The sequence below is a fragment of the Camellia sinensis genome, chromosome 10 (genome assembly GCF_055761805.1).
Source record: "Camellia sinensis isolate YWXY chromosome 10, ASM5576180v1, whole genome shotgun sequence".
NCBI classification, from domain to species: Eukaryota; Viridiplantae; Streptophyta; class Magnoliopsida; order Ericales; family Theaceae; genus Camellia; species Camellia sinensis.
Genome location: NC_138970.1, coordinates 182,527,727 through 182,548,030, shown reverse-complemented (window position 1 = coordinate 182,548,030; position 20,304 = coordinate 182,527,727). Strand labels below are relative to the sequence as shown.

The following is a 20,304-nucleotide window of genomic DNA, read 5'->3' as shown; positions in this document are numbered from 1 at the left end:
GCATTTGTCAATAATTTTATGTGTAAACACACTAACACGTTGTACAATGTTGGGCAAATTACAGCAATGGTCCCTATAATTTACCCATAGTTTCATTTTGGTCCTTGTGTTTCTAATTGCATCAATTTTGCCCATACAATTTGGTTTTTGGCTCTATGTGGTCTAATAATTAACAGTCGTTGGCTTTTTGGACGGAAACCCACGCGTGCCTTGCACGCATGGGATGAAACCACCCTTCTCTCTCCAAAGCCATCAATGGCAGTCTTTCAAAATCCCATTGCTGAACATTTTGTTTGGCTAGTAAGTTTGTTTTGGTGTAAGGATCAATCCTTCTGTTCTATTATATTCTTCATTATATATTTGTATATTTTGTATCTAATAAAATTTAAATTCCCACAAAACAAAACCCACCTTCCAAAATAAACATTATTCACAATATATTCATTGTTCACTTCCCACAAATCTCTCAAACCCAATCATTCACTTGTAGTCAAACTGAATTTAGGTTCAACAAAACATATAATTTTCTTTCCCTTCCTTTCTTTCACCTCATGAATCTTCGAAAGTGTTGATGTAATTACTAGAAAACAAAAGGAACCTAAAGGCCCTAAAACAAATCCAAAAAACAGTCATTTGAATACAAATGGTAACAAATATAAACTTTTTTTTAAAATTTTTTTTAACAAACAATCAAATAATCATAGCTAAAATCACACATACATACACACAAATCCATATAGGAAACTAAACTATAATCTCAAATCAAACACAAAAAGCAAAGACCTTGAATAACAATCTCAATCTACAGACAATATATAGTAGATATAATCCATGTATACAAAGGAAACAAACTAGGCCACATTGGGCAAATCTCAGAGAACCACCCAGGTATAACAGAATGTTAATATAATTGTTAAATTAGTATATAATTGTTAATTGAATCTTTAGCTTTAGTATAATTATTAATTGTATAGGTTTATGCTTTCCTTTTTGCTTTCGGTGATAGTGGAGCACTTTGGTATCCAATGTAACCATTCTTCTCTCTATAAAAAGAGAGTTCATTCCTCTTTGAATGTATCACATACAATACAGAAACACATCAATCTTGTATCATACATACAATCAATCAATATACACAACAATCTTATAATACATCAATCAATAATATACATCAATTTATTTTACATGGTATCAGAGCTAGGTTAAGAACCTAGTATTTTCGCTTCACCGGCGGGCGGCAGCCTCGCCTTGGCCGCCCGCCGGACCTCTCATCTTCCAACTATTTCTGCATGCCGGATTTTCATCCATCAAAACCAACACCACCTCGCTGCCGTCATCCACTTCTCCACCACCACCTGCAGCTTCATCTCCGCCGCTGACATCTCTCTCTCTCTCTCTCCTCCAATCTCTTCAAACACCCAGTCATGTGTTTCACAGAGATTGCTTGGATAGATGGGTGGATGAAGGTAGGGTCACTTGCCCTTTGTGCAGATCTATGCTTCTTCCTCCTAACACCAATCCATGGATGGTACTCAGTCTTGCCTTTGATCTTGAACATGATACTCTGGGTTGGTGAAGTTGGTGGACACATGCAACACAACTTCTTCTTCCATACACACAGCGCACGGGCTGGTTACACCAGCAGCTGAATCACGGAGAACCCATAACTGAAGGAGCAAGAAAGCACCGCCACCAACACTTGCCATGCTAGACGGTGGCTCCGCCGACCCCCCGAGAACTCAGATCTTCTATGTGTTTATGTTGGGACAGGTGTTCAATTTTTCGGGATGATACTCGTCACTATGATGTTTGCTGTCCTCGGGTTTCTATCTCCTTCAAATAGAGGTGGGTTGATGACGGCCATGCTTCTTCTGTGGGTCTTCATGGGCTTTTTTTTTTTTTGCTGGATACGCTTCTACCCGCCTCTACCAGATGTTTCAAGGATCAGAATGGAAGCAAATCACCCATGCACTCGAGCTCCAACGCCGAAACCATGCTACCATTGTTGAAGCTTGCGGCTACCAATCAACACCAACACCACCGGCGGCACAAGACCACCAGCGGCACAAAACATTCTGCGTATACCGAGCCCACCAGCCCTGGCGCCACCCTCAGCCGGAGCCCATCAAACCCAATATACACACACTGCTACAGACTATCATCACACACACACGGCCTCACTTTTCCCAGTCTCTCTCACTTTACACCCACTCTCTCTCTCTCTCTAGAACTTTATTCGGTGAGGATTAGTGTGCCTAACGTGGGGGGGGGGGGGCAAGTCTCATCAACATGTGAAACCCTAAAAAGAAGTTCCCACTATACCACTCTCTAATTATTTTTCTTTCTTTGCTTTTTCGTGGGCCAGAGAGTACACCACTTTCTTTACTTTTTGCTTTTTCGTAGAATTCAACAAACCACACCACGTTCCCACCACACCATTTTACTTTTTTATTTTATTTTATTTTATCTTCCATTTTACTTAAAAAAAAAAAAAAAAAAAAAGACGAAGAAGACGAACTGGACGAACTGCACACCAAATTCATTTTATTCCTGTCGGGACTCACCCCGATCCATTTTACACCAAAAAAAAAAAAAAAAAAAAAAAACCACAAAACAAAACAAAACAAAACAAACACCACCCATACCCAACAACCTCATCCACAGGCGGGATTTTTCTTCTCTACTCTGCAGCCGGTCTCTTCTTTTTGCCTCCGTCCTGGGCGGCCTTTGCCGGGTTTGCCTCCGTGTTTCCCACTCCACTGGGCACGATCACTACTCCCTACTCCTCCACTGCAGCATATGGCGGCCCTCCAAATCGGAACATCACGGTGGCCTTCCGCTTCAGCTCCTTGTTTTCTGCCCTTAGCACGCTTATCTCTGCTCGCGCATCCTTATACATGCGTTGGAGCAGAGCCAGCTGGGAGTTTAATTGCTGCACCTCATTTGTCCTACTCTGCAGCCGGTGCGACAAGTTTGTGACCGCCGTCATGGACTCCACACATGCCTTCAAAGTATACTGATTGGCCTCCACATCCGTCTGCACCGCCATTTTTTGCTCCACAGACCGCATCGGAAAGTTCAGCGGAGCAAACCCAGCGGTGTTTGGTTGAGGTTCACTGGCCACCGCACCAGTTCTCTCTCCTGTGGACTCGTTGAGGTCGGGAAAGAGGGTAAGCAGCCCGCGGGAAGACGAAGCCATTTTCTGGGCAACAGAGTATTACAGACTATCTCTCGCAACAGAGTGTTCCAGACTCTCTCTCTCAGCACAACGAAGAGTTTTTCAGAGAAATTCGCAGGTTTTTTGTCTCAGCCTCAGCCTCAGCCTCAGGTTCAGTCTTGGTTATATAGCCGAGGCAGCCACGCGCATCGCGCGCCTCTTGACGCCGACAACCTGGCACGCCTTTTCATGGCACGCCTTTTGATGACTCGGGCACGCCTTTTGATGACACGTCTTTTGAGGGTGCGGGCACACCTTTTGAGGGCACGACTTTTGAGGGCTCGATATCTACATCCATGTATATCTTTTGGGCAGCCTATCTACACACTCATACAGTGTCTTCTACACCAGTCAGCTTTATCAATCCCTTTGTTTCAACCTCAAATAGGTTTCTATCTTCACACCTATTTGAGTTTGAGGGGGGGTTATACACAGTATCATGTTCAAGCCACCTCATGGCGCACTCCCTAAGTCGCCCCCTTGGTGCACCACCACAATCTTCTACAACGGTCCGACATGACCCCGTAAACTGTCTGCTACAACGGTCCGACATGACCCCGTAAACTGTCCTGCTACATCGGTCCGACATGACCCCGTAAACTGTCTTCTACAACGGTCCGACATGACCCCATAAACTGTCCCGACATTGATTCCGGTCAGCTTCTACATCGGTCCGACATGACCCCATAAACTGTCTTCTCCAACGGTCCGACATGACCCCATAAACTGTCTTCTACATCGGTCTGACACGACCACACAGTGTCTGCTACAACGGTCCGACATGACCCCGTAAACTGTCTGCTACAACGGTCCGACACGACCATATAGTGTCTCCTATCCCATTTTTAATTGTCAGCTTATTTTTCTGTTTTGTTACTCTCTCCAAACTCAAGTTGGCTAGTACCTATCCTCCTTGAGTTTGAGGGGGGCTGTTAATATAATTGTTAAATTAGTATATAATTGTTAATTGAATCTTTAGCTTTAGTATAATTATTAATTGTATAGGTTTATGCTTTCCTTTTTACTTTCGGTGATAGTGGAGCACTTTGGTATCCAATGTAACCATTCTTCTCTCTATAAAAAGAGAGTTCATTCCTCTTTGAATGTATCACATACAATACAGAAACACATCAATCTTGTATCATACATACAATCAATCAATATACACAACAATCTTATAATACATCAATCAATAATATACATCAATTTATTTTACACAGAAGATGTATAATCGGTCTCTTTATTGCTTTTATTATTGTTATTGATGTCCTCCATATCTACAGAAACAGAGACTTCGTTTTCTTCATCTTCTCTTAGCCTCTTCACAACTCTACTTTCCTCTGCCATCGTCTCTCAGAAACAGAGACTCCGTTTCCGATGAAATGGAATTCGGTTTCAGATTCAGATTCGTCACGAAATTTGTTAAATGACTGAAACAAAGGGAAATTTGTATATTTTCCCAACAAGATAGAAGTAGAGAACACATCGGTGTGAATACCCACACCCACAAAAGTGTAGATAGGGTTGTTGAGGAAGTTGAAGAGGGATTGGTGGATTTGGGGGAGTAGATGAGTTGGAAGATGAGGCATCGGCGACCGACGCAGAGTTGGAGAGTGGTGGTAGCGGGGTTATCATGGAAACGGTTGTTGGGTCGCCACTCGATGTCAAGGCCGACGATGAGGTGGTGGAGAAGGAAACGATGGATGGTTGTGATTTTAGAGATCTAGGAGTCAACGAGGAAGGGAGAACGAGTGACAAGGGTGTGGATTTGATCGGTAAAGAAGGTTACGTCATGGGTGTCGTTGGGTAACTGGTAGTCGACAATGTCGAAATTTGTGGTTGCTGCTGCCATTGATGGCTTTGAAGAGAGAAGGGTTTGATTCCCAGAGAGAGAGAGAGAGAGAGGGGAAGAACTAAAAAGAAATAAATCAGAGAAAGTGAGGAGAGAGAGAGAGAGAGAGAGGGGAAAGACCTTCCCCTGGTGGTTTCATTTACGAATTGACTGGTTTCATTCCGTGCGTGTAAGGCACGGGTGGGTTTCTGTCTAAAAAGCTAACTATCGTTAATTATTGGATCACATAGAGTCAAAAGTCAAATTGTAAAGATAAAATTGATGCAATTAGAAATATAAGAACCAAAATGAAACCACGGGTACCATTGCTGTAATTTGCCCTACAATTTTAACATCTCCATTGAGTATGTCCTCTTATTTTAAAATCAATGATCAATTAATGATCATAATCTACTGTGATTCTTTGGAACAACATTGCACTGCACTGCACCGCATCGCAATCCACCGGTGAAATAGATTTCAATATGGGTCGTGTGTTCGTGGAAGTTGCGGAAGTACAAACAATCACAGCTTTTGGTTTCTTTTCAAACAGTTCACTTAGGTGGTGTTTGTTTTGAATAATTGAGAGATGGGATTAGACTATTAGTCCATTCGGACTAATAGTCCCTTGTTTGGTTCAAAATTTCTGTATCGGACTATTAGGCTAAGTTTGGGTACTTCTAAAAAAGTCAAAAAGTTAAAAAGTTACTTAAAAAGTTAAAAAGTTAACACTATTCACCAAAAGTCAACAATTACGGCTGCACAACTCCCAATTCAAATTTTTGCCTACAAATCAATTTTTACAATTTTTTATTACATATTTTTCAATAAAAAGTCAAAAAGTTAACCCAAACATCCATATTTTCAACCTCAATTTTTTAGTCCAAAAAGACAAAAAGTGCACTTTTTTAGTGTTCCCAAACTTGGCCTTAGTGCCAAATCCATTAGATTATTATGTCCCATGGAGGGGTGAGACACAAATGAAGGGATAAGGGGGATATGAGATTAGGTGGTGAAATAATCATTTTGACCCTCTACTATTTAATTATGTATTATATTTAGTAAAATTTAATTAAATTTAAATGTCTCAATTTAAAAATAAAATAATTTGATTTAATTTTTATTGATGTTTTATTTATTTAATTTTTTAAAATAATTTTTTATAGATATTTTATTGATGTTTTATTTTAAAATTTTATTTATATTTTATTTAATTTCATTATCTAAATTTTAATAGATGTTTTATTTAATTTCATTATTTAATTATTATTACTTTTTAAAATAAATTTATTTAAAATTTTAATTAGAAAAATAACATATATTTTTGTTGATATTTTATTTATTTAATTTTGAAAAAATAAAATTATTTAATTGTGAAAAAAATAAAATAAAATAAATTTTTATTTAATCTAGTTAAAAAAATTAAAATATTAAAGATATATTTAATATTGCTGTTACTTAGTAAATAATTGAAAAGAATAAAATAGTCATTTGAACATGATTCTTCTCCATAATATCCCAAACAAACATAGGATTCATATCCTATTCAACAAAATAGTTATTTCCTGACATCTAATCCCGTGACTAAACAAACATGAGATACAAATTTAGTTTAACCAAATAGTCTGGGAACAATATATCACAGGACTAACAACCTGGTGGATTCTAATCCCTCCTTAGTCAGCCCGTTCAAACAAACACACCCTTATAACATAGATACTCTTACTTACAAAAAAAAAAAAAAAAAAAAAAAAGTAAATGACACTGCCAGCTATTGATTCTAGGGTTCACCATATTGAAAATTTCTTGTCTTGAAAACAAATAGAGTAGGATTTTGAATCCAATATTAACGACTCTAGAACAAGGGACCATATTTTTATTTAGTTCAAATTATTTTAGAGGGATTAAATTGGAAATCAGTTAAAATTATAGAACCACCAGTGTAGTTTATTTAATTTTCTTTCTAGGGTATGAATTGCCTTTAAAAGTGTAAAATGCCCTAAAAAATTATCCATGTGCATCACATGTGTTATTTTTCAGTATGAAATATTAATCGAGAATGGCATATGGATTATATTGAAATGAAAATGAAAGTGCAAAATTAAAATTGATTGAAATGAAACTACTAAACCAAAGTGAAATCAGGCTAAAACTACAGGACTAGTGGTGTATTTTACCCAAAATATTATCATTACTGAAATGTTACAATTAAGTGATAAACTTAGATAAATCAATTAATGCTATATGTGATGATGTTAATTTTGGAAATATCAATTGTATCATTTGTAACTACTGAAATGTTACAATTAAGTGATAAATTTAGATAAATCAATTAATGCTATATGTGATGATGTTAATTTTGGAAGTATCAATTGTATCATTTGTAACTAAACTATATATTGGTTGTGTTAAAGCTCTGGCTCTTCAACTCCCGTTGCTTAATCCTTATCTAGAAAAGAATGCTTCATTTGATCATGGTGCCAACTTTGCAGTAGCTGGAAGCACAGTGCTCGATAGTTCCTTCTTAGCTGCGAGGGGCATTCAAATTCCAATTATCAATACTCATCTTAGTATGCAACTAAATTGGTTTAGAACTCTCCTGAACTCCACTTGCCCATTGCTAGAAGGTTTGTGTCACAAGAACTAGTGTTAACATTATGAGCCACTAATAAGTTACAACTAATGCATATATCCTATCGAAATTTATTTTTTTATTTTTTATTTTTCACTTTATTGTTTATCAGAATGTGTAAGAAGGCTCACGAGGGCTATTGTGTATGTGGGTGAGATTGGAGGTAATGACTTCAATTATGCTTTCTCTCAAGGAAAATCCATTCAGGAGATTCAAACTCATGTTCCAGATGTTGTTGGGGTCATTATCAATGGAGTTAGAGTAAGCTCTTGTTCAAATTCTCCTCATTTGATTGCTTTTGCCTTTCTAGCTCTATATATAGTTGTTTGAACTTTTGCTGCAAACTATTGCTATAGGTTCAAACGTTATTGGCACGTTATTCTGGTCATAAATTCTATATAAAGATTCTATAATAATAGCCTTTTTTTTTTTGGTAATATATGATTTCAATGTTACTCTTTCTTGATGTAGGAAGTGATACGCCTTGGTGCCATGCAAGTTGTAGTTCTTGGAAATTTTCCTATAGTATGCCTCTCCATCTTTTTGACTACATTGCCTAGTGCTGATCCTGGAGCATATGATAATCTCGGCTGCTTGCATGGTTTAAATGAGTTTGCAATGTTTCAAAATAACTGTCTTCAAGGAGCCCTGGGCTCTCTCAGACAAAAGTTTCCGCAGGTTGTCATACTCTATGCCGACTACTATTAAGCATTCCAATCAAATTCTTCATCGTGCGCCCTTTCTTGGTGAGTGAGTTTATTCTATATCTTACATACATATGCACTCCTATATATATACACTACAAAAAGTTTAAACACAAGCAACTACAATAATTTGCATACATGATGAATATTTATTTTCCAGCTAATGATTGTATTGGCACATATGTGTGCAGGATTTGACAAACAATCACTATTGAAAGCATGTTATGGTATAGGAGGGTCATATAATTATGATCCTAGTAGGACGTGTACATCATAGGGCGTGCCTGTTTGCCTTAACCCAAGACAAATATATACACTGGGATGGTTCACTACAAGAATCTGCACTTTTCGCGATCACTTTTCGCGACCAATGTAAAAGTTGGTAGCTAAAAGTTATTTTTTGGCGACCAAATATTAATTAGTCGCAAATGATCATTATTTTTGGCGACCAAATATTATTGATCGCAGAAGGTTATATTTTGGCGACCAAAAAATGACTTGGTTGCAGAAAGTGATATGTTTTTGCCGACCAACTACAAATTTGGTCGCGGAAGGTCACATATTTTTTGGCGACCAAAAATTTGGTCACGAAAAACTTATTTTTAGCAACCAAAAAAAATTAGTCGCCAAATTAATACTTTTAGCGACTAATATTTTAGTTGCCATTGATTGAGATTTGGTGACTAAAATATTTTGGTCGGCGAAGGTACCTTTTCTGCGACTAATATGGTCTTTTGGTCGCCAAAAGTTTGGGAGAGAAATTTGATTTTTAGTGGGGCGGGAATTGAAATTTTTTTGCGACAAATAAATTTGGTCGCCAATTTTAAAACGACGTCATTTTGTACCATGAAAGTAGAGAAAAAAAAAAAAAAACCTAAGCACCATCGTCTCTATCTTGCTATGTCTCGGTCCGCCTCTCCCTCTCTGTGTTCTTTCTCTCAATCGGTGCCCACTCTCTCTAGCTCACCGAAGTCCCTCGCCACCGTTGCTCACATCCGTCGCACATCGCCACCGCAGCAAATCGCCATCGCCCTCTGTCTTTCTCTCACACAGAGGGAGCGATTGCTGGGTATTCGCTGCTGTGGTTGTTCACTATAACAAAAAGTGTCTTTGGAGACGAAAACTAATGACGAAAATAAATTTTGTCATGAAAGACGTACCTTTTAGTGAAGAAAATAATTTTTCGTCTTCAAATGTACCAATTTTAGAGACAAAAATAAAATTTCGTCACCAATCTGCATATATAATAAAAACATTAGGTGACGAAATTATTTTTCGTCATTATTTATATTTTTTTTGTCACTAAATATTTTTTCGCTAATTTTTCGGATGGTGCCAAAATTTTCAGACTTTTGGTGAGGAAAAAATTGGTCACCAATAATAAAATTATTAATGACGAATATATTTTCGTCACCAATAATTTTTTATAATTTAATATTATTTAATGAAAAAACTATTTTCGTGGCTAATAATTTTATTTTTAGTGAGAAAATAATTCTGTCACCAAATAAATGATTTAATTGCTAAAGATTTTTAGAGGGAAATGAATATATTGGCGCCTTTAGATATATCTGTTCCTCTCACACACAGATTCCAAACCTCGCCCTACATGACCTCACCTCCCCCTTTCTCTTCTCTTACGCCTCTGTGTCTCTTCTCTCTCACGCCTCACGCTGCCCTCCTCTCTGTTACTAGAGCATCACCGCAAGGGTTAGATGAGCACAACGCAAGGGTTAGGTGAGCACACCGTAAGGGTTAGCACCACCGTCGCTTTGTCTCGGGTAGGTATGTCCTCTATTTCGCCCTCTCTCTCTTTCTCTCTCTGTGCGTGTGTGTGTGTCTCTCTGTCTTCCTCTCTTTGTCTCCTTCGATTTGGGGCTAATTATTTTCTTCATTTTGCTCACTATTTGACATTAAACAGGGGAATTTGGGGCTTTATTGGCATCAAACTGGAAAGGGTATGACCCTCTCCTAATTTCTTTTTCTCATGTTTTTTCTATTACTTAAGGGGATTGAAAAGGCATTGGTAGCATTATGTAATGGGTTTTTATTGGACTAGGATATGATTTTGAATATTGGTATATTAATTTGGGATTTGATTCCACAGTTTCTTTCTCTTCTGATCTTTTGGTGCTACATCAAGTTTTTTTTTGACCTTTGATAATGATCCTTTTGATATGTTTCCTCATTCTCACATATATTGGGTTATCCACTGGTTCATTGGTCAAAATTTTGGTCAAATACTGTGGCAATTTGTTGAATTGATTAAGTTAATTTTTCTTTTTAGTTAATGAAATCTTAGTTTCAAATTCACACCAATTCAGGGTATTCGAATTCAAGGCTTGAGGGTTTTGATTAAGAATTGGATTGAAGGCTCGAACCAGGTTCTAAAATTAGAGCTAAAGCTCATTTACTGTGTCAACTTTTCCCCTTCCTCTTGTACCTTACCAAGAAGGGAAAAAAATCTAGAAAGAAGAGAGAATTGTTTTGTACTATGCCTTGTTTTTCATGCCTTGTGTTTGTCTTTGTTTATATGTTTAGAAGAGAGAATTATTTCAAGATTTGGATCCACTGTTGTCGAACACTTTTGGTACTATCACTGCCCTCTTGCAGGTATGCTTTATATTGTTCATAATAATATTTTGTAATCAGTTTTTGGCCCCACAATTGATGTTTGCTGCAGTGTTCTACATTAATCACTGGCTAATCTGCCTCTCAAAGAACCTACCTTAATTTTCTTTTCCATTCATAATTTATTTTACTAGAAAATGCTGTTCGTCTTAGCTTTTCTTTTGTCTATCAGACATAGATTATGTTCCTTTATAGAGCACAGCAAACAAGGGGTATATGTTCCACTCTGTCTTGTGGCAGCAAATCGATGGTTCGTGCTATCGCAGCATTGATTATACTGGTGACCTGTGCATTTATTGTTTATATATCTACTGCTGTGCACACGTTTTTGCATTGATCGTGCAAATTCTGAGTTCTACTTGTGTGTTACTTGATTATAAGATATGACTAAGAGATTGAAGTAGTATGTGAACTTGGTGGTGTTGATTTGGTGAAAATTGACGGCCTGATTCCTATAAAAAAATTATTTTTTGGGGCTAATTATGATGATTTGGTAAGTATTTACTGTTGCAAATTATGCTTATTTGGATATGTTTAATTTACAATTGAATGAATTTTCTTATTGAGCTAACAAAATTAAGTTGAAACATTTCTAACTTGGATGCACTATATGCACATTGTTATGTATTTTTTTTAGTCGTGGAAATTATTAAATCATATTTTGTTTATAATCAATCATTGAATTTTGAAAGGAAAACAAAATCCTACAGAACAGGATGTTGTTTTGTTAGAGAATGCACTGAAGTAATGGAAAAGAAACATTGACTTGACTTCAAACTGCTTTTTTCATAGATGACAACACACCACACAATGATAGGAGAATCCATGCCGATGCCCCCACAATATCTTGGTCCTCTTGGTTTCTCTTTGTAGCAAATAGGCAAGTTGACACTCTATTTTGTTAAAAAAAATTTGCTCGGAAAAAGTTACTTTTAACTATGAAGATAATTTATTTTAGCAATCCCCTCAAACCTAATTAAAGAAACATCCTAATTTTTTTCTTCAAGGTGCAAGGAAATTTACTTGTATATATGAATGAAGTAGTGTTGTTAATTATGGCTTCATTTTTTGTAGGCTTCTTCAGAGATTATGGAGTAGATGGTTCTTGGACGGTTGAAAACTTATGGAGTTGGGTTGGTTTTGTTGCGTGTTAGGGTGATATTTCTTTGATAACCAGCATCTCTAATTTGTGCTTTTCGACTTTGCTTGGATTGCTTTTCAATAGAATGCTATTTACATACATATTGACTGTCTTAATCTTGTTTTGCTGATGGGAGGAAAGAAAAAGTGAGCTTTGTTGATATCATCCCTTGCTTCATATTGCATTTTAGACTCCATTGACAACTTGATTTTGTGTAAAATATTTTTTGCGCCTAAAGAAGCTGTTAAGCTTTCCCGTCTCTCAAGAAGCTTTTGATTTTATCTTTGCAGCCTTATTCTAGTTTAATCGTGTTTATGATTAGTTGCATGTTACTTTATTAAAACTAAAGTTCTTTTATTTCTATATATATTTATGAATAGAATAGGATTTTTTATTTTTATTTTTATGATGCTATCTTTAGAAACACCTAACCCTTGTGGGGGCATATAATCTGTTAGTACACTTCTCCATATCTAATATTCTTGCAGCTCACATCTCACTTATCCCTTTTACAATCTTGTTGACATCAATTAAGAACATATCTATTTAGCTATACAGAGAAAAGATAGAAACACAGGATCACATAAACATGATGTGCACAACATCAAACTAGTTAGATCTTTTCTTCAAGAAATGTGTCTGTTTTTATAGAATGAATTTCTTTGGAGAGATTTGAAAGGGCAGGTACAATCTCAACCAAATTCATAGACACACATATCTCACCTCATCTGTCTTGTTGTCCCGAAATATTCATAGCAATTAGATCATGGCTTCAGGTCATCAAATGATCAAACGGTTGGGATTGTTTTGAGGTAGAACAACAAAGGGGTTCTTCGTCCATCAAAGGAGGGATATGATATGTGTGAAAAGGACTACAATTCAAGCAATGATGTATTTGTCTATCAATATATAGGAAACAATAGAAAGAACCACATGAAGAAGACACATCAACTTGTGGTTGTGCACTAGGTCAAACTTGTTGGATCCTTCTTCAACAATGGTCTCCAATTTAGGAACATTGGATGAAGGTTTTTGGGGAGAGAAGAGAGGAGATGGAAACTCAGGAATGACTGTGTATTTAATAATGGGCAGCCTTCTTGTGTTGAGTTGGGTGAAGTAGTGAAGGTTAGGGTGGCTGTGTGATCTCATTAAAGTGAGAATGGCTATTTGGTATCCTTGTGTGTGATACAGATCAGCCACAACAGCGAGCCATAGCCAAGGCCACAGCAGTCAAGGCAGTGAAAACTAGATAGCTGCAGCCAAGGCCACAGTGATAAGGCAGAGCAGTTAAGGCCACAGTCCAGCAACCAAGGCCACACCTTAGCAGCTAGCAGCCATAGCGAAGGCTGCAACTCAGAACAGACAGAGCTGCTAATGCTACAGTAGCTGCAGCCTCAGCTGCAGCCCTCTCTCATCAGCTGAAGTCTCTCTCTCATTTCAAGAACATGTGAATTGCAAGCAAGTGGCAAATTAGCTGTTAGTTTGTTAAAGGTTAACTATATGGTTTAGTTAGACAGTTATAGTCAAGTTAGGTAGTTATGGTTATGGTTCATTGTTTTTCCCTCAACAATTTTAGCTTCTTTTTTCTATTGACAAATTCGCAGCTGGGGTTCTTCTCTCTCTTTGCCCTATAAATTGCAATTTATGTGCCCTAATTGATTTTTCCTTGCCAAATGCATTTTTTTTCTTTCCAGATTTCTATTTTAGTGTTAATTCCTCTATTAGTTTCATCCACTAGATCTGTCAATTTAGTTCTGGATTGAAAATCTGGAAAATATTTCAGAAATGAAATGACATTTTAAAAACTGCATTTTTTCACTTAAATTAATGAAACTAATAGAAGCCACTTTAGTTATGATTTTGTTAGCTTTCTGCAACAAATTAAGCATTCAATGATCATATTGAGAATTCTTAGCAATAAGAATTAGTCCCTTGAGGTAATGGACATTGCTTGTACCTGTCATCGTATTCTTGTTCCAAAAACCTTTACTGGTTTTTCTTTTGTGTCTCAAAAGGAAGAAGGAAAGAGAAAACTTTCACTACTCTTATCTATTTTTTGATGTTGAGCTTCTTGAGTTCTGAATCCTTGTATTTGTTTTGTTGCTACTAGTTTCATTGATGTCTTTTAATCTTGTACCTCTGTTGTGGTGTTGATGGAAGCAACAGACCTGGAGATGATGAATTTTGTTAGAATTTTTGTGTTCTTGACTGACCTTTTTGCCCTTGTATTGCCAGCTAGTTTTTGTAGACTTAGTTTCAGCACTTCTAATAAAACATAAATTCTTCTTGATATGGATTGACTAAATTAAGGCCCTAAAATTTCATTTCATCGTGTAACATTTTTTAGCCGATCTTTCAAAGGTATCCACGGCCTGAGAAGGAGTACCGGTCCTCTCTTATATAGAATGACAGGTCACTAGATTTAGTAAGCATCTCAATTTGACATATCCATTTCCTTATTAATTTTCAGTTGCTGCAATGATCTTCCTAAAATACCAATTCTGTTCTACTATTTTAGAGTAGTTTCCAAATAGATATATATTTTACTCTATTTGTAATTTGGTAAATGACTTTCATTCCAGATTTGTAAAGATAAAGATGAAGCTGAGCAATGGTTTATTTGTTTAAAAGCATTAATTTCGTGTGGTCATCAACGGAAGTGGAGAACAGAATCAAGGAGTGATGGTATTCCATCTGAAGCTAATAGTCCCCGAACATACACTCGAAGAAGTTCTCCTTTGAACTCTTCATTTGGTAGCGGTGATAGCTTGTAGAAGGTATAATTTCTAGTTTTGCACACATGCAGAAAGTTCACCTTGAGACACACATAGGCACCTTTATGTAAAAACAAATGCACATGGACATAGTTCTCCTTAAGAATGCTTAAACTGGTCTGCATTTTCCTATAAGTTTTACTTACTATTTTCCTTTTTGGTTTCATTGGTTAAAGCCATATGTTATTAAAGCTTGTGATTTCATTCAATTCAATTGAAAGATTGCTGGCTGTTGCTTTACACTTGGTTCTCATGTTAAAATTAAAGAAAATCAGAGAAGAACTTGAATGTATTTGCAATCTGATGTAATTGCTCTGTTGGACTGAGCTGTGGCTGCAACTGCTGTAACTGTTCTGTTGTTCTGAGCTGTGGCCATGGCTGCAGCTCTACCTTGACTTGTAATGCTTTAGCCAATTGCCCATGCTGTGGATATGTCTGCAGCCATGTAGCCCTTGTGTCCTTCAATTGTCTTGCTGATCTGACCTCCTAAACCTGCTGGTAGTTACATAAATATGGTTGACATTCAGATTTGGAATACCTTATCCTACCCTTAGGACCCATTTTTATTTAGCATTCAAGTTTGTATTTTGTCAGGATTCAAGTAATAACAATTTTATCATAATTAGTAAAAATTACCAAGAAAAAGGGTTAATCACATCCATTGATTTCTTGATGAATAAAAACTATGGAAAAACAATAACTTCACAAAGAGGGTAAAAAAAAGAGAGATTGAAATGGAAAAAGATAAGTAGATGTTGAGCTTAAAAATCACACACAACACCTTTTTCGTTATTAATTATGCAGTTCTTTTACGTGCACAAAATCGGATCGGAGAAATTAACAAGGAGATTGGGATTTGCTTAATCTCTGTCATAAGCCAAATGAAAAGTGACTTTCACACTTAAGCTTGAAAATAGACCTTCGGGGGCCAAAATCGTGCAACAGGTATGGGATGGCCCAGGGAACACCTCAAACACCTCGAGGGGGACCAATGTGAGTTATGAAAACTTACGGAACTAACATGGGACTCCCGGTTTGAAAATTAAGTCAAAAAATGTACTTTTTTACACTTAAGCTTGAAAATAGGCAATCGGAGGCTAAAATCGTGAAACAACCACGAGACGGCCTGGGAAACACCTCAAACACCTCGGGAGGGACCAATGTGAGTTGTGAAAACTTACGGAACTAACACGGGACTCCCGGTTTGAAAACTAAGTCGAAAAATACACTTTTTCACACTTAAGCTTGAAAATAGGTCACCAGATGCCAAAATCGTGCAACAGCCACGAAACGGCCTGGGGAACACCTCAAACACCTCGGGAGGGACCAATGTGAGTTGTGGAAACTTACGAAACTAGCATGGGACTTCCGCTTTGAAAACTAAGTCAAAAAATGAACTTTTGTAACGCTTAAGCTTGAAACTAGGCCATCGGGGGCCAAAATTGTGCAATAGTCATGAGACGGCCCAGGGAACATTTCAAACACCTCGGGAGGGACTAATGTGAGTTGTGAAAACTTACGGAACTAGCACGGGACTCCCGGTTTGAAAACTAAGTCGAAAATTGCACTTTTTCACACTTAAGTTTCAAACTAGGCTATTGGGGGCCAAAATCATGCAACAACCACGAGACGGCCCGAGAAACACCTCAAACACCTCGGGAGGGACCAATGTGAGTTGTGGAAACTTACGGAACTAGCACGAGACTCCCGGTTTGAAAACTAAGTCGAAAAATGCATTTTTTTATACTTAAGCTTGAAAATAGGCCATCGGAGGCCAAAATCGTGCAACAGCCGTGAGACGGCCTGGGGAACACCTCAAACACCTTGAGAGGAACCAATGTGAGTTGTGGAAACTTACGAAACTAGTACGAGACTCCCGGTTTGAAAACTAAATCTAAAATTGTACTTTTTCACACTTAAGCTTGAAACTCGCATCTTGCATTTCTTATGATGCACCTTTCTCTTCATTGGCATTCAGAGATGATGGCTGGATACTGGTTGCTGGAACAAGCAATTGGCGAGTGGTGTTCTATGATGTTCGTGGAAAACCACAACCTCTGGTTGAACTTCATGCATATGGCAATTCTGAGGTCAATTTCCTTTCTTCAATCTGTTGTTATTTAGATAGAGAGATCTAAGTTTAGAGTCCTATATATGCTTGGCATATACTTGCATGATATAGCTTATGAATGTGTGTGAGAAATTTCATTTTTCTTCAGGTAATATGTATTTTTCCATAAATTCTAGAGATCCGATGAGCTATTCATTCATTCAGAAGAGATAGAGTGTTTTTTAAATGAGCTCAACAATATCTAATGTTAATGAGGTATTGAGAGGATGCTCTTTATAACTGCTATTTACATGTGTTGCCCTCAATTGATAGTGTTTTTAAAATGTGCTCAACAATATCTAATGTTAATGAGGTATTGAGAGGATGCTCTTTATAACTGCTATTTACACGTGTTGCCCTCAATTTTTCAGTTGAGGTGATTCAATGGATGGGCCTCTTCTAGGATGACTTTTGAATGAAGCTAACTAGCACCATCAATAGAGGTGATTCAATGGATGTGCCTCTTCTAGTAGATGTTTTATGAGGGGGAAAAAAAAGAAAGAAGAGGAAATAGTTATTAATGTTGCAAAACACGCTCATTTCATGGGAAGTTATATAATGATGTTCGTCAATGGTCCATCCAAGATTGTTGCCTCTTAAATTTAGTTTAGATTGACATCACGGTCAACTGATTAACGAGTCTTCCCATAAATTACACTTATTATCCTCATGTTTATCATTGACAGCGCATTATGAATTTCAGCGGGCCGTAAAAAGTATGTTCTGGCAAAGTTCAAACATTACTTTTGGTTTGTGTTTATAATAAAGGTCAATGAATCACAGGTATTAAGTTATCATTATGGTTATTAATGTTTATAAAAAGTATGTTCTGGCAAAGTTCAAGCATTATGATTTTCATCAGGCCGTCACAAGCCTCTGCTGACAAAGATCAAAACTAGTTTTGGTAAATGAAAACAATTGCACAGCTGAGACTGCTCTTCTGGGAGGTGCTGTTGAAGATTCACTCCTTATGCCTGATCCACTCCCTTCTGTGACATCATCAAGCCTTTCAACTTCTATAACGACAGCTGGTTCTCGAAACCCTGGTCGTTCAGGCCCTTCTATAGAGTCATCTTCCATGTTAGCAACCAGTAGTGGATTTATGTTAAGCTCGCTTCATTCATCTACAACAGAAGAAACACCACTTTTCGGCACTTTGTGGACTGGTGGAAATTTGACGAGATTACATGCTCCTCATAATTATAATTTCAAGGATGATATGAAAGTGTTTTCCCCACTTGTGGAAGTCCAACCTATTACACCATCGCTTGATAAACTTTGGGATCAGCATGAGGGTGCAAAAAAAGATCATCTTCGAGTTGATAAGAAACCTTCTTTGCTCTTTCCTTCATCTAATAGGAGATTTCCTCTTTCAGAGGAAGGAGGTGGCAGTGATCATCCAATTTTTGACTGGAAACCTAGTTCAACTTCCAAACAGGTTTACTTTTTGCCCCTCTCTAATTCCCTTTCAATTTTATTGAATCACTTGTTTGCTGCCTGACATTTACTAATTTAGATTGAGAGCATTAATTACTCATCATTTAAATAATTCTGTATATCTTTCCAATTTATCAAAAAAAAAAAAATTTCTGTATACCTTTCCACTTGAGGATCAAAATTGACCTTTCAGTCCATGATGCCCCTAACATCATATTGAGATGGGAAGTGAACTGTTTGGCTATAATTATTTCATTTTCTTTTTGTATTGTTTTGGTTTTCCCTCTGTCCCTCTGGCTATAAGTATTTCATTTTCTGCAACTAGCCAGACAAGTATGAGTTACCTAACAAGTTCAAACCTGATCTCGGCAAATTTACGCAACAGAGACAACTCCTCCAATCAAGAGTCTTCACTGGGATTTCCAGAGCATATCCCCTTCAGTTCTATGTCCCTTTCTCTAGGAACAAAAAGTACTACTTCAGGGCAGTCTAACCTTGATTCTCTAGGGTCAGCATTAAACCACCCTCGAAAATTTACCACTTATGCTGAAAGGATGAGTACTAATCTGGCCTTTAGTGATGGAACATCCCTCTCGGTGGGTTCACCAAAAACAAAGAAAACAGGAGCTGAAACGAGAGAAGAACTGTTGAATAGCTTGTTATCAAGGATGAACACATTATCTGCTACAGAACAAAGGACTTTTCCATATGCGAATGTAAGATCACCATCATGGATTTATCTAATTTCTTGTTTGTACAATTTTCCTGTGCCTCCATCTATTAAATTTAGGTGTGAACTTGACTTACATTTTGTGAGCTTAAATTTAGGTTTATTCCTGGAACTGTGAGGTAGACTTACACTTTGTGATAATTCAACATCTTAACCTTTCACCTAGATTTCTTAAAGCTAGCGCCATTTTTTGTTAAAATAGAATGGTCATTGACCTATAGTATTGTAATAGAGAGGAGTTTCACAACCCCCGAGAATCCCATCTCAACCTCACACACAGCAGGGGTCCTCTTTTACACTTCGGCTGTTTCAACGCACTCTTGAAGAAACTCTTGGTGCCTTCCAGAAATCCATTCATGAAGATATGAGGAACCTCCATATTGAAATTTTAAGGCAGTTTCATATGCATGAGGTATATATATATATATAATATTCAAGTTCATTCCTTTGCTTTTGTTGTTCTTTATCTAGCTTCCACTCATTGTATCACTCTACAGATGGAAATGTCTGGTGTGATGAGCTCAATCCTGGAAAATCAAGCTGAGATTATGAAAGAATTTCAGTCACTTCGTAAAGAAACTCAGTAGCTTCGACAATTACTTTAACCATTGGCAGAGACTTCACTTTTCAATTCAAATATGTCTCTGATACATGTGTGAGTTCCTTTGAACCAGCAATTTATTCACGAGTCTCTGGTATGCACTTGAATGACAGAACAACAGGTTATGCATTTATGCAGTTGTAACAAGCCCGCGGGGGACCTCGCCACAGCTCGGACTTGACTTTCGTCAGTCACGGTTCTAAGTCTGAACCAAAGAGTCCAAATCCGGCAAATCGTTTTTGAGAAAACTGATTTTGAAAGAAGTGCCAAACATGGACTGCTTTGCCAGATACAGAGTCGCCACCTAAATATTTTATTTTGGAAAATTTAGGAAACCCTGACTCGGTGCCAAAAGGCCACGTGTCCGTCATCACCAAAGTTGCCTCGGCTCGGGAACTTGGGTACGATTAGGGAAGGTCACTTCGTGAGCACCCCCGCTCGCCCGGTCATAGACCGGCCTCTACTAACCATGATATCGATTTTTGAAAACATTATG

General features: G+C 37.4%; 2 protein-coding genes, 1 long non-coding RNA gene and 1 pseudogene across 14 annotated transcripts; all 4 read left to right on the top strand.

Moving 5' to 3' along the window:
- The first annotated feature begins 651 nt into the window (after window positions 1–651).
- On the top strand, window positions 652–5,162 carry LOC145801465 (uncharacterized). Its single transcript, XR_014343035.1, has 2 exons — window positions 652–900; window positions 4,441–5,162. It is a non-coding gene; the product is annotated as an uncharacterized LOC145801465 (long non-coding RNA).
- A 2,236-nt stretch (window positions 5,163–7,398) lies between these two features.
- On the top strand, window positions 7,399–8,388 carry LOC114264814 (acetylajmalan esterase pseudogene; annotated as a pseudogene).
- Window positions 8,389–9,979: 1,591 nt separating this feature from the next.
- On the top strand, window positions 9,980–14,581 carry LOC114264765 (uncharacterized). Of its 12 annotated transcripts, XR_014343030.1 has the most exons (7): window positions 9,980–10,169; window positions 10,306–10,342; window positions 10,709–10,768; window positions 10,926–10,997; window positions 11,808–11,895; window positions 12,090–12,170; window positions 14,504–14,581. XR_014343030.1 is itself a non-coding variant. In XM_082893069.1 (6 exons), the coding sequence occupies exons 1-5, from the start codon at window positions 10,100–10,102 to the stop codon at window positions 12,130–12,132; spliced, it is 306 nt and encodes a 101-aa protein (XP_082749195.1). In that variant the 5' UTR covers window positions 9,999–10,099; the 3' UTR covers window positions 12,133–12,170; window positions 14,504–14,561. The 12 variants fall into 12 exon arrangements, 7 of the variants coding, with proteins under 7 accessions (XP_082749195.1, XP_082749196.1, XP_082749197.1 ...); XR_014343031.1 differs by lacking the exon at window positions 11,808–11,895; XM_082893069.1 differs by lacking the exon at window positions 10,709–10,768 and having other exon boundaries at window positions 9,999–10,165; window positions 14,504–14,561.
- A 3,429-nt stretch (window positions 14,582–18,010) lies between these two features.
- LOC114264766 (protein NEDD1-like) lies at window positions 18,011–19,325 on the top strand. The gene is given in 2 exon segments (XM_082890690.1): window positions 18,011–18,528; window positions 18,671–19,325. Coding segments are annotated over 2 exon segments (1,173 nt in total).
- Window positions 19,326–20,304: the final 979 nt, after the last annotated feature.